General features: G+C 46.0%; 1 protein-coding gene across 1 annotated transcript in view; it reads left to right on the top strand.

The window, feature by feature from the left end:
- Positions 1 to 12,532, top strand: part of LRIG1 (leucine rich repeats and immunoglobulin like domains 1) — a 110,225-nt gene that overhangs the window by 31,437 nt on the left and 66,256 nt on the right. Inside the window, exon 2 of the mRNA XM_077770599.1 lies at positions 7,149 to 7,220. Coding sequence (XP_077626725.1) covers positions 7,149 to 7,220 — 72 coding nt within the window. The remainder of the gene's footprint in view (positions 1 to 7,148; positions 7,221 to 12,532) is intronic.

Here is a 12,532-nt window from a genome sequence, read left to right as displayed (position 1 = left end):
ACAATTCTTGGGTGAGGACGCTAGAGGGAAAAAATATCAATTTAAGATGCCATTTTATTGTTATTCTCAGTATAAGCCTTGAATGCATATTATCAGCCTTTTCAGTTGCGGCTTTTGGTCAGTGAGGGAAAGCATCACAACAGAAAAAATACAGTGAGCCTTCGACATTGCAGATTTAAAAAGAAATCCCTTAGTCTCATAAAACCTTATAATGTGGGTCTAGGGAACGTAATGTGGTGATCTCATTGGAACTTGATGTGTACCACACATCATTTCTCAGAAGGTAAAAATGCAGCAGAAATGGCCTTAAAAGCTTAAGGGATTAAATAACCTTCACAAGTTATATGTTCTTCCTCACTCACACCCCTTGAAATTTGAAAGGACTCATCACTTCTTCCCAGGGAGTTCTAAGCAGGTCTCTCTCTCTCTTTTTAGGTTTATTTATTTATTTGGAGAGAGAATAAAAGCACCAGTGGGGAAGGGGCAGAGAGAGAGAGGGAGAGAGAGACTCAAAAGCAGGGTACTCGCTGTGGGCTCAATCCCACAGACCGTGAGATCATGACCTGAGCTGAAATCCTGAGTGGGTCGCTTAGCTGACTGAGACACCGAGTCATCCCCGGGTAGTAAGCAGCGTGGTTTGTGAGGTAAGCAGAGATGTACCAGTGGGGCCCTCCGCAGAAACAAGGGGTTTCCAGGCCAGTCCTGGGCCCCCCAGCAATGCTTGCTTAGATGGCTCATTGGATCGCTTCACACTTCTCTTCCAGGCTGTATGATTCGGTTTAGCAAACATCTGAAGGCTCAAAATATGCAAAGTACCATGACATCCAGGAGGCCAGACAGGGTTGAGTAATGGGAAATAGGCTGGCCTGACAACCAAACTGAACAGGAAAACCTCACTCCCCAGAGAGTGCGTCCCAGATTTAGGACCAGTTCCTTCCACTGGGAGTGACGGCTCGTGTTGATGTTGAAGAATACAGCCATGCGTTGCACTGCCCTCCCGAGCTGGAGGTTGTGTGTGTGTAGTGGGCTGTGAGCGGCGCCTGTATTTGAGCATGAAGTGCTAGTGATGTCGTTGGGCTTCTAGCTCCCTGCAGCTCACTCAGAAAGCAAACGGAACTTTTAATCCCTCAACTTCCAAGGAGTCAATGAATTATTGTTTGCCAGCTTTGAATAGGGTTTGCCAAGTTTGTAATATGTGGTTCTGGTTGTAATCCAGGAAGATGTTGGCCAGATTATATAAATACTGATTAAGCCCATAGAAATACACTCAGAGGGCATTTTTACTAAGAGTGTCTTCCTAGTGAATTGAATTGTCCCAAGCCCTCTCCTCTGTTGGGATGGTTAAGAACTTGGTGTGCCCTAATATCCGTGTCCATCCCCCACTGCATTTTTTAAAAAGTAGGCTTCGTACCCAACATGGAACCCCATCCAAAGCCCAACACGAGACTTGAACTCATGACCTTGATCAGGATCAGGACCTGAGCTGAGATCAAGAGGCAAACACTTAACCTTAAACCACCCAGCACCGCCGTACCCCCCACCTCCACCTGGAAGCTCTTGAATTTTTGGGAAATTCAAATTTATTTTTGAAATTCAAGTTTCTTCTGTAAGTGCCAGTTCACTTTAAATGTGTATTAATTCCTGCCTGATTTCATTGCAGCACAGTAATGGAAATCTCAGCTGTGATGGAAATGTCCTCTGTCTGCATTGTGCCTCATGGTAGCCACTAGCCACAAGTGGCGGTTGCACACTTAGAGTATAGCTAGCATGACTGAGGAACTGAATTCTTAATTTTGTGTAATCTTAGTCACTTTCAGTGCCAGTGTCAGTAACCGCATGGCTCTTGGCTACCAAAGGAGACTGCATAGATCTCCCCAATGGTGAGGATTGCTCAGCTATTTAAAGACTTAGCCTTCCTAATTCAGCAGGGTCCAGGTCAGGGGTCTTTGTCAGGAAAAATACTCCGCACGCAGATTGCTGCTATACAGTGTTAGACAGCTTGCTTCTCAGACACAGATAACACTGGGATAAAACTTGAGCTGTTCTTCACAGAAGTGCCTCTTGTGGGTTCTCCAAATGGTGGGCCGGACGGTCATCTTTCAGCAGATTAGCTGAAAGAATATCTATGGCTGGGCTCCATTGTTCGAAGATCTGCGCACCCTTTGTATAAGAACAGGGAAAATTTCTGTTATGACAATGGCTGACAAAATGTTTAGTGAAAGCTGCAATTGGCAGTAACTAAATTCCCTGAGGTTTCTTTCCAGTCCTCTTTGCTACTGAAAGGTGAAGCAATGCTTTTGACAGCATCTGTCCTGCTGACAGATGAATTGTTTTGACAGGAGAATCTGAAACCTTCAACTGAAGACACATTCAGATGTTGGGCCTGGTAAGGGGTGATCGTGTTTGGAGAAATAAGTGAAATGCTTTACATTTGTGTGCCTGTCAGCTGCCACCTGAAAGAAGGACTTGTGAAAGATTTTCTCTCCCCTAATTAACCCTTTGATTGTTCTTTTGACCTGAGATGAGCGTTCACACCCTTCTCTGAACAATCCTTGGGCTGAATAAATGCATTTCTTCAGTTGTTGAGAAATGAGTGATGTTAATAAGCATAGCAGGCGAAGAGTTTTTAAAAAGTCTATTTTAAGCCAAAACATGGAGAGAGCTTAAGTGTCCATCCACGGACGAATGGATCAAGAAGATGTGGTTTATCTATACCATGGAATACTACATGGCAATGAGAAAGAATGAAATCTGGCCATGTGTAGCAACATGGACGGACCTTGAGGGTGTTATGCTGAGCGAAGTAAGTCAGGCAGAGAAGGACAGATGCCATATGTTTGCACGTATAGGAGGATTAGGAGGAACTTAACGGAAGACCTTGGGGGAGACNGGGATGAGCACTGGGTGTTATATGGAAACCAACTTGACAGTAAACTATTTGTAAAAAAATAAAGAAATAAATAAATTTAAAAAAATAAAAATAAAAAGTCGATTTTAATATTATGTTGAGATATCAAATCATTATGTTGTGCACCTGAAACCAGTATAAAGATACAAGTCAATTATATCTCCATAAAAAATAATGGTGGGAGGGAAAAAAAAAAAACCAGTGCTCATAGCAGCATTTTTGACAAGAGCCAATAGGTGGAAACAACTCAGATGTCCATTAGCCGTTGAATGGATGAACAAAATACAGGCTGTGTGTATATAGGTACACAAAATGGAATAATAGCCCTAAAAAGGAAGGAAATTCTGACACATGCTACAGCATGGACAAACCTTAAGGACATTATGCTAATGAAGTAAGGCAGACACAAAAGGACCAATACTGTATCGTTCCACTTACATGTATCCAGAGTTGTCTGAGTCATAGAGACAGAAAGTAGAATGGAGGTTGCCAGGGTTGGGAGGAGGGGAGCATGGGGGGGGTCTGTGTTTACAGGGTGCTGAGTTTCCGTTGCAGATGAAAAGGTTCTGCAGATGGATGCTGGGGATGGTTACACAACAGTGTGAGTGTACATAATGCCAATGAGCTGCACACTTAAAAGTGGTTAAGATGGTAAGTTTTTGTGTTTTGTATATTTTATCACAATAAAAAAAGTGCTGAGAGTTCATCTGGCTGAGATGTGCAAACCAGAAAATATGTTTGAGGATTTTGTTTCAGATTATATTTGTCAAGGAGGCTGCAGTTAATATTTCCCCCATTTCCTGATAAAGCAGTTGAAGGTCAACAGCTTGTCCCAGGTTTCAGGACCGGTCACTTCTCAGACCTCAAAGCTGGACAGCTCTGTGTCCAAATGTTGAAGCCATTCCAGGGGACCTGAGCTTCAACCTGTCTTCTCTCTGTAATTGCTGATGGGTCCTCTGAGAGAATTACCTTCTAGAGCCAGTCTGCTGATACTCATTTGTTGATACCATGGCTTTTCTAGTTCATTGAAAGTCAAAAAAGTGGCCTCATACAGGCGGACCCAGTAAGAGCTTAAATTTCCACTTACAGGTATCTTCATCTTCCTTGCCGTTTACCAGAATCTCACCATGAGGTCTGGATGCTGTTCACCTTCTTCATAAGGCTAGCTCACAGGAGACCCTTTGTCAAGGAGCCTTATCTAAAAAGCAGAATGTATACATTTTTGAAATTTAAATAAACATCTGTTCTTTAAAAGAATGATGGACCAAGGAGTGTCATGATTTAAAAATGGTTTTATTCTGGGGTGCCAGCATGTCTCGGTTGGTTAAGCATCTGACTCTTGATTTCAGCTCGGGTTATGATCTCCTGGTTTGTGAGGTAGAGCCCCACGTCAGACTCTGCACTGACAGTGCAGATCATGAGTTGGGATTCTCTCTCTCTCACTCTTCCTCTCCCTCTCTGTCTCGCTTTTCCTCTCTCTCTCTCTCTCTCTCAAAATAAGCATTTTAAAAATGGTTTTATTCTAATACCACGTTGCTGAAAAATACAGACCCTCCTGGGGTGGGGAATAAGGGAAGAAATTTCATTCCAGATAATTTACCAGTTAATTGCCTGAGTCTGGTCACGTGAGCCCCTGGGCGTGTATATAAGCCAGAAACAAGATGTTCATTTTGAACCTAATTGCCTGAAGAGTCAGTGTCCCAGATGTGAGGTTAAAAACTGTGGTCATTAGTCCAGATGTGGCCTGCAGATACGTTACATTTGGTCCATCCAGAGTTACTGTCTTTTTTTAAGAATTGAAAAGATTGCACCTAAGACTTCAGAAGTTGAGCTTCTCCTGAAAATGGAGAAGACTGATCTGCATTGTCCTTGTGTCTGGAGACAGGAGCAAATGCTCCTTCTTGAAAGGCCAGCCGTGTGGCACCGCCGTGTCACCCTCTCGGCATACCTGGCAGTGTGACGGTCCTCATGACCTGCTCACCTTCCAGGCCTCTTGGCTTTGTGATTTCTGAGTCTTCCCCTGATGGCTCCTCCAGCTCAGATGATCCAAATGTTGTAGACATTGTAAACTCACGTTACCTCTAAACCCAGAGGAAGTATTTCCATCCCTGTTGTTTATGATGATGTGCTCAAAAGAGGAGGAATTTTCAGTCTGTCATCCTCTGACTGGGTGAGGGGAATTCTCTCCATTTGTGGATTTTCTCTTTTCAAATCTAACCTGCTGATTTCTGTGTGCCCGGTCATAAATACCCCCAAGCACAGACAAGCTCACACTCGACTCAATATGTGGTTTAAAAAATTACCACCTTCAGTTTTTATAGTAACATAATCTTTGGACAAATTGCTTTTAATTCAGGCTGTGCCCTGAACACAGATGTACCATTAATTTCAAGTATAGTCTGATTTTTATTTAGATGAATGTCTTGAGTTGTCAGAGAAACGGCCATCAGCTCTAGGTTAGTATTGATTGGAATGTCTCTGGAGTAAGTTTAAAAGCCAGTTGCCACTTACGTGCCACGGAAATGATAGACTGGAAACTCCTGATTCGCAGCACTGTTAGTTGGCAGTGATGCCCGTGGAATTAATAGCTCAGATGAAAAATGTTGATCTGCCTGCCGTACATGGGACTGGATGTATTTTCGTGGCAGGGAGCAGGCATAGTGTGCACCAAGGTCCCATTTGGACCGTGTCTCTCTGGATTTATGCTTCTGAAGGTCAGGCTGCTGTGGGCAGAGGGCTGACCCAAGAGCTCTGCTGACCGAACCCAGGCCAGCTTGCTCCTTGGATGCTTCTGAGGGGATAGCTGCGGGATGAGAGGAGAGAGATGTAATGCTGAATGATTGTGGCAGATGCCTTCTCAAGAAGGCTGCTCGCATGTGAGGTTTTTTCACTGCCTTTGGTTCACACTAGCCATGAATTTCTGTGTGACTGTCACTCCCAGCATTTACTCATTGACACTAGGCACGTCGTGTTCATGGATAGCCTTATGATTAGGGTCTTGTAAGGTCAAAACAGTTCCTTCAACTGTATGCATCTTAACAGTTTTAGTTGTAAGTTCTTGCTTAGACCAGGGTTTCTCACGCCCTGAATATTACCATGGACACTTGGGGCTAGATAATTGTTGTCAGGGGCTGTCCTGTCCATTGTAGGAGGTTTAGCGGCATCCTTGGTTTCCACGCACTGGATGTATGTAGCAAGCCTCCCACTCCCCGTTTTTCCCAGAGTTGTGATAACTCAAAATGTCTCCATATATTGCCAAATGGCTTCCTTGGTTGAGAACCACTCATTTGTAGACAGTAAAGGGTCAGTTCCTGACCCCTCTTTTTCTTTACTACTGCTTGATATTTGATGCTTGAGTAAGATATTAATTTTTAAAATGCCATTTAGAATAGCCTTGGACCTGATTCAGCCTTGGACATTAGGATCAGCACACTCTAATGTAGGTAGAGGACTGGCTTGCCTTAGAATTTCTTTAAAAGTTGCCAGATGGAGGGGCACCTGGTTGGCTCAGTTGGTTAAGCATCCGAATCTTGTTTTTGGCTCAGGTCATGATCTGGCAGTTTATGAGGTCAAGCCCCACATCGGGCTCTGTGCTGTTTGTGCAGAGCCTACATGGGATTCTCTCCCTTTCTCCTTTTCTCTTTCTCTCTCTCAAAACAAATAAATAAACTTAAAAAAAAAGTTGCTTAATGGAGGGGTGCTGGGGTGGCTCAGTTAGTTAAGCATCTGACTTTGGCTCAGGCCATGATCTTACAGTTTCTGAGTTTGAACCCCACCTTGGGCTCTCTGCACGGAGCCACTCTGGATCCTCTGTCTTCCACTCTTTGCCCTTCCCCCACTTGTTCTCTCTCTCTCAAAGTAAATAAATAAACTTAAAAAAAGATTAAGAGGTAAGGTGATAAGAAAAAATTTTTCAAGGACAAATGTTCAAGTCATTTAAAAAATAAAAAAACTTGCCAAATGGTGAAATGATACTGATTGAAATCCATTGGGCTTTAGCCAACCTCATGGGTTTGAGATTTTCACAGTGACTTGTTTATGGTTGCGAGTGAGGAGCTAGATCTGTAAATGTCAGTATTAATGAGGTTACTACAATAATGAATGGGATAGGAGCAGTTTTGAGAGAGAGGGCCTGGTGATGGTGGAGTAGAAAGATTCTGGAATTTGGGGTGTATGCCATGTATGCCGCGTGCTGATTTAATTTAATTTTTTTTTTTTTTTAATGCTCTTCCTTGATCAGAAACCTGAGTTACAACAGACTTTCTGAGATTGATCCTGCGGATTTTGAGGACTTGCCGAATTTACAGGAAGTGTGAGTATTTTCTTCTAAACCTCTGGTTGGGGGTGGGGGACTAGGAGCTCCTTGGGAAACCATCTCTTCCCATGTCGGTCACTCCCCTGGATCAGCGGTCTAACCTTGTTGGAAAGAACATTTGTGTACCGGCTGTCGGTGACAGACTGTAGGGCTTACTCAGCTCCTTGGCTGCAGCCCCTCTGTCTCCTTAGGCAGTCGCCGATGGGTGTGCTACAATCCAGCTGCAATCACGGGCCTTGGCGGGGGTCTAGGAGGGTCCCCTCCCTTGTGGAAAACCTTGTGGACCAGCTGTGTTGGCACACCTCGCTGGTACTTCCCTGCATTTGCCAGGGGCATTAGAGCAGCCCCCTCAGCAGATGCATATGCGCCAGCCCACCCCTTCTGCTTCCCAGGAAACAGAGGGGAAGAGTGGACAATGGAGGCTTGCTCTTCTCCTTCATCTCGCAGTGCCCTTAAATTAGCCATCACTCTTTGCTTCTTCTTGACTCAAAAGATTTCTACTTTTAGCGTCGATGTCATTATTATCAGGAATTTCCGTTCCATAGGGCCTTTTGAGAAACTTCTGCATAAGTCATGCATAGCCATTGCAGAAACTTTAGAAACTATAGCAATATGTAAAGACTAATTAAAATCCCCAGTGTTCAGACCCAGACATAACCATTGTGACACTAACTGAACAATCTGTACCTCTGCACATAGACTTTTGGGATCGAGCTATATATATATACATATGTATATTACAGTTTTCTATCTTTTTTTGTACTTACCCTTGTTTTGAGTACTTGATTATATAAGTTAAAATATTTAAATGGTCTCATTTTAATTTTTATGTGAAACGACTACCCTTGGACATTCTATAAATTATGCACCTCGTGCTTTTATTATCAGATATTTTCAGTAGACATTAGATAAGATTTTTACACAGTTTGGTCATTATATGTAAGTGATAAAAGTCCTTGTTTATTCTTTGATTTTATTGTTGGATGATTTATCTAAAGGAAATTTAATCAGCTGATGCAGTTGGTACATCTCCCACCCCCATGTCCATATTCTCCAAATTGTGTTTATGACTTCCATGTCTCTTTAAAAAACGTTTAAACTTCCCAAGTACAAGAACTTCATAGTTGGAAGGAGCCCTTGGGAATACTGTGTCCAGGACCCTAATTTTCCTATAAGGTCAACAGCCAGTGGAGGGAGCACAAAAGTCTGAGGTCGGTCACTGTACTAATTTACCATAATTCGATACAACAGACTAGTGTTACTTCAGCAACAGAAAGTTATTTTTTCCCAGGTGTGGAGGCTGGAAGACCAAGACCAAGGTCCTGGCAGGTTGGTTTCCTGTGGGGCCTCCCTCCTGGGCTTGTGACGCCCCCTCCCCGCTGCCTCTCCATGTGGCCCTTCCTTCATTTGGGTGTGTTCCTGGTGCCTTTTTTGTGTGTCCAAATGTTCTCTTCTTAAAAGGACACACACAGCCATATTGGGACAGGGCCCATCCATGTGACCTCATTTTACCTTAGCAAATTCTTTCAGGGCCCCGTCTCCCAGTATAATCACATTCTGTGGTATTGAGGGCTAGGACTTCAACTTAGGGATTTTAAGGAGACACACTTGAGCCCATCACAGTCACCCAACGTGATTAACCCAGCCCATCAAGGAGCCAGTGCCTTCCCTGGATCTAGGCTGTCTTCAACGTTTGTGGTTAGGATATTCGACTCTTTGTATTAAGTCTCAAAGCTTAGGGGTTTTCTTTTAGAATTGGACAAAATTGAAATTGGCGTATTTCTCTTGGCATCGTTTAAGCTTTCATTTAACATTGACTTGAGTATTTCCTGTGTGCCAGGCACTGCTCTGGGCGCTGGGGGTACAGGAATGAATAGGGCATACAAATAGGGGCTACGGCTAGGGTGAGGCAAGTGACGTGTTCCATCAGGTGCTGAAGGTTAAGTGGGGGCTACAAACTCAGCATCCAAGACAAATAATGTTTTAATGCAGCATTTAAAATACCAGTACGTGGTCAGTTAAGCATCCTACTTTTGATTACAGCTCACGGCATGATCTCACAGTTTGAGAGTTCCGGCCTGGAGTTAGGCTCTCTACTGACAAAAGGGAGCCTGCTTAGAATTCTCTCTCTCCCTCTCTCTCTGCCCCTGACCCACTGGCATGCACGTGCGCACACGCGCGCGCACACACACGCTCTCTCAAAAATAAACCTTAAAAGAAAATAAGCAAATAAAAATTTCAGTACAAATGCAAAACAAAATCCATGGTCAACAAAACTCAAATGGTTTAAGTCAAGTCAGGATTAGCATTCCTGGTCTTTCCTTTGGCCCCAGGCTCAGCATGGATTGACACGTCACTGGCGATGACATGATCCTGTCTTGATGTGAAAACCTTGATATTTTGTTTGTTGTGGATCGTGATATTTTAAGAATACTGCATTAAAATATCTTTGATCCTGGCTCCTGAGGTTTTGGGCACACCCTGCTGTGTGTACTGTCCCACTTCACCCAGTCCCAGCCCTGCTGACAAACCTCTCCCCTCACAGAGCTTAAGTTAAGGTGCGGGAAGATATGTGCTGGACAAGGAGATAGTAAGATGTACTAGTGGTAAGTGTTAAGGGGGGGTATAGGACAGGGTAACAGGAAGGTCTTTTCTTTTATATATGGAGGGGTGATAATGGAGTCCGAGTGGTCAGGAAGGTTAAAACAGAGCTGATGTGAATGAGGCGAGCTAGGGAAGTGTAAATTCAGGGCTCCAGGAAGGAACAGGACCAGAGATTGTGTCTGGCGTGCATGACCGGAGGGGGCTGTGACCAGGGCTTGAGTCCTGGAGGGCTGTATTGGGTTATAGTTTCAACCGTCGTTGACTGCCATCAACTGGGCATGTGCCGGATTCTTCCGCGAACATATTCCATGTTGTTCTCTCTCCAGCTCTCTTGTTACATTTTTCCTTCCTCACATAGGCTTTCTGCTTTTGCTTTGGATCCCTTGACGTCCGGCTTTTTGTTCCCTTCCGCTTGGTGCTTTTTGGAACTTACACCCCACCCAGATCTGGAACTGGGAGCATCGGACTTCCACCTGTTTCTTCACTGGGGATGCTTGTTATGAGTCTTAAAATAATTTTCTTGCCTGACAACAGCCCAGCCATCATAGCAGCGCCCGTGCCGAACCCTGGGTGAATGCTACCCCATGCCATCCCCATACCAGTTCTGTGACACAAATTACTTTCTCCACAGTGACTTTCTCCCCTTGACGGAGGAGGGAACAGAAGCTCTGAGAGGTTAAGTAGACCTGCACAGTGTTAGGAGGTTGGTAAAGCTGAGAGTTGAACTCGAATGCATTTGAGTCCCTGACCGGCACCTAAACTGAATGCTGGAGCGCGCTGCCCTACGTTCCCGTGCGCCTCGCTTAACCTGCAGCGTTCGCCTGCAGATTTCAAAGACCGAAAATCCAGTGTTTGTCTCGTGGTATCCCTCTTTCTGTGCCAGCCTTCTCTTTCTAGGTCCAGACGGTTTCCTCTTACTCCTCCGGGCCCCCTTGCCCCACGTGCATCGTCCACCTCATCCAGGCGCCTTCTCCCTCCGACTGCGCTTTTCTCCCTCCTCAGAACTGCTGTTGCGTTTGTGAGCTAGCATGAGGCTCCTTCCAGCGTCCTCTGCGCTTTGTCATTTGTGTGACTGTCCTCTGTCCTGCGAATGTGCCCATGATGGATGACCTTTGCTAGCCGTTGGCCTAAGCGCCGCTCTGCTCCTTGCTGTCACTGCCACCTTTGCAGATGGTGGAAGGGACCGGGGCGTGGGGGCGTGGCTGGAATTGCACAGCAGCACGTGGGGAAGCAGGCCCACGCTCCCCCAGGTGGGCTCCTGCCCCGCGCTTTGTGTGACAGCACTACCTTCCTGCATGTAGAAGTCAGAGAGACAGACTGCGTCTCTCGGATACCGTGTGGTCTAGCGGGAAAGACACACATTTTGGTAGCAGACAGACGTGGGTGTGAGTTCTGGTTTTGCCCCTCGCCGGTCTGTGCCCCTCGACAAGTTACTTAGCACCTCAGTGCTGCTTTTCCCTTTCCGCAGCATGGGTGTATGCAAACACATCTTCATAGTACTGTAGTTACGAACTGGAGGTGAGGTCTGGGGCCTTGCACGCGGGGAGGCTACTTTCAGAGCCACACGGTACCTCCACGCTTGGCGCGTTATGAAGAACCAAACCCTGAAGGGCCAGGTGGTTGAACCGGGCGAATCCCCTGGAGCCCAGAGCAGTGGGACTTGTCGCTGACAAAGATCTGGGCGTTTGTGGAGGGAGTTCTAATCCATCGTGGAGGCAGACAGTCAGGGGCTGTGAGGCGGGAAAGGACATGGAAGAAAAGAAAAAAATCCTGGTTGACCTACAATTGCTTCTAACTTAAGCGAGGCCTCCCGGGAGCTGTCAGCCCTCCTGAGCCCTGCACAGCCGTCTGCGTCTGGAAGCGTCAGCACGAGGGGAACCACAGGCTGGCAAAGCAAGCAGGCAGCGGTTTAGCGGTGGTTTTAGTCGGGAGGCCCGGAACCACAGTCGGTGGCTGGCCGCTTGGAGAGAGAAAGCAAGCCTGTTGGAGGCGCCTAGAGGCCGCGAGGACAGTCCAGCAGCTGCTGCCAAGCCACACGGTCTTCACTGCCCACAGCTCTGAGGAGAACCCACCCGGAGGGCCTCCAGCTGGGGGGCCTGGGCGGCCGGGCTTCTCTATTAATAAGAGGGGCTATTTATACCGTCTAATTTAAGAGCTGCACGCGGGTCACGTGACTGCTCCCTGCCCCGGGAATGCTCACCAGGGGTGCTGCCGTGTGCTTCCTGGGGCCGTTGACCTGGAATGTTCCTCAGGGCGGCCAGGGAGCCCGAGAGTGGTCTGCCTTTGGGTACCTACGGCTCAGCCTCTAGCGTGTCAGGACCATGCTCCCCTCAGTGTGTGGAAGGGAGGAGGGAAATAATGAGGGTTCTCTCTTTTTGAGGCGCTGCTACTTGGCTGTGAACTACCACCACCTGTTAAGCATTTACTCTATTTCTGGCTCTATCCTAAGCCACTAGGTTTAATTATTTCAGCCGGGGCCTGCCACAACCTTAGGAAGTTGATACTTGTGCTGTTTACATTTTTTCAAAGAAGAAACTAAGGTACAGTTAGGTTGAGGAACGTGCTGCAGGCCATTCAGTTGCTAAAAGGTAGGATTGAGGTTGAACAAACCCAGGGCTGTCCGATTTGACAGTCTGATTTGTAGGAGAGCCTGGGTGGCTCAGTCAGTTAAGGTTAAGGTCCAACTCTTGATTTTGGCTCAGGTC

Source organism: Crocuta crocuta, unplaced genomic scaffold, assembly GCF_008692635.1.
Source record: "Crocuta crocuta isolate KB4526 unplaced genomic scaffold, BGI_CrCroc_1.0 scaffold126, whole genome shotgun sequence".
NCBI classification, from domain to species: Eukaryota; Metazoa; Chordata; class Mammalia; order Carnivora; family Hyaenidae; genus Crocuta; species Crocuta crocuta.
The sequence above is the reverse complement of the archived record's forward strand: the minus strand, read 5'-3'. Positions and strand labels throughout refer to the sequence as shown.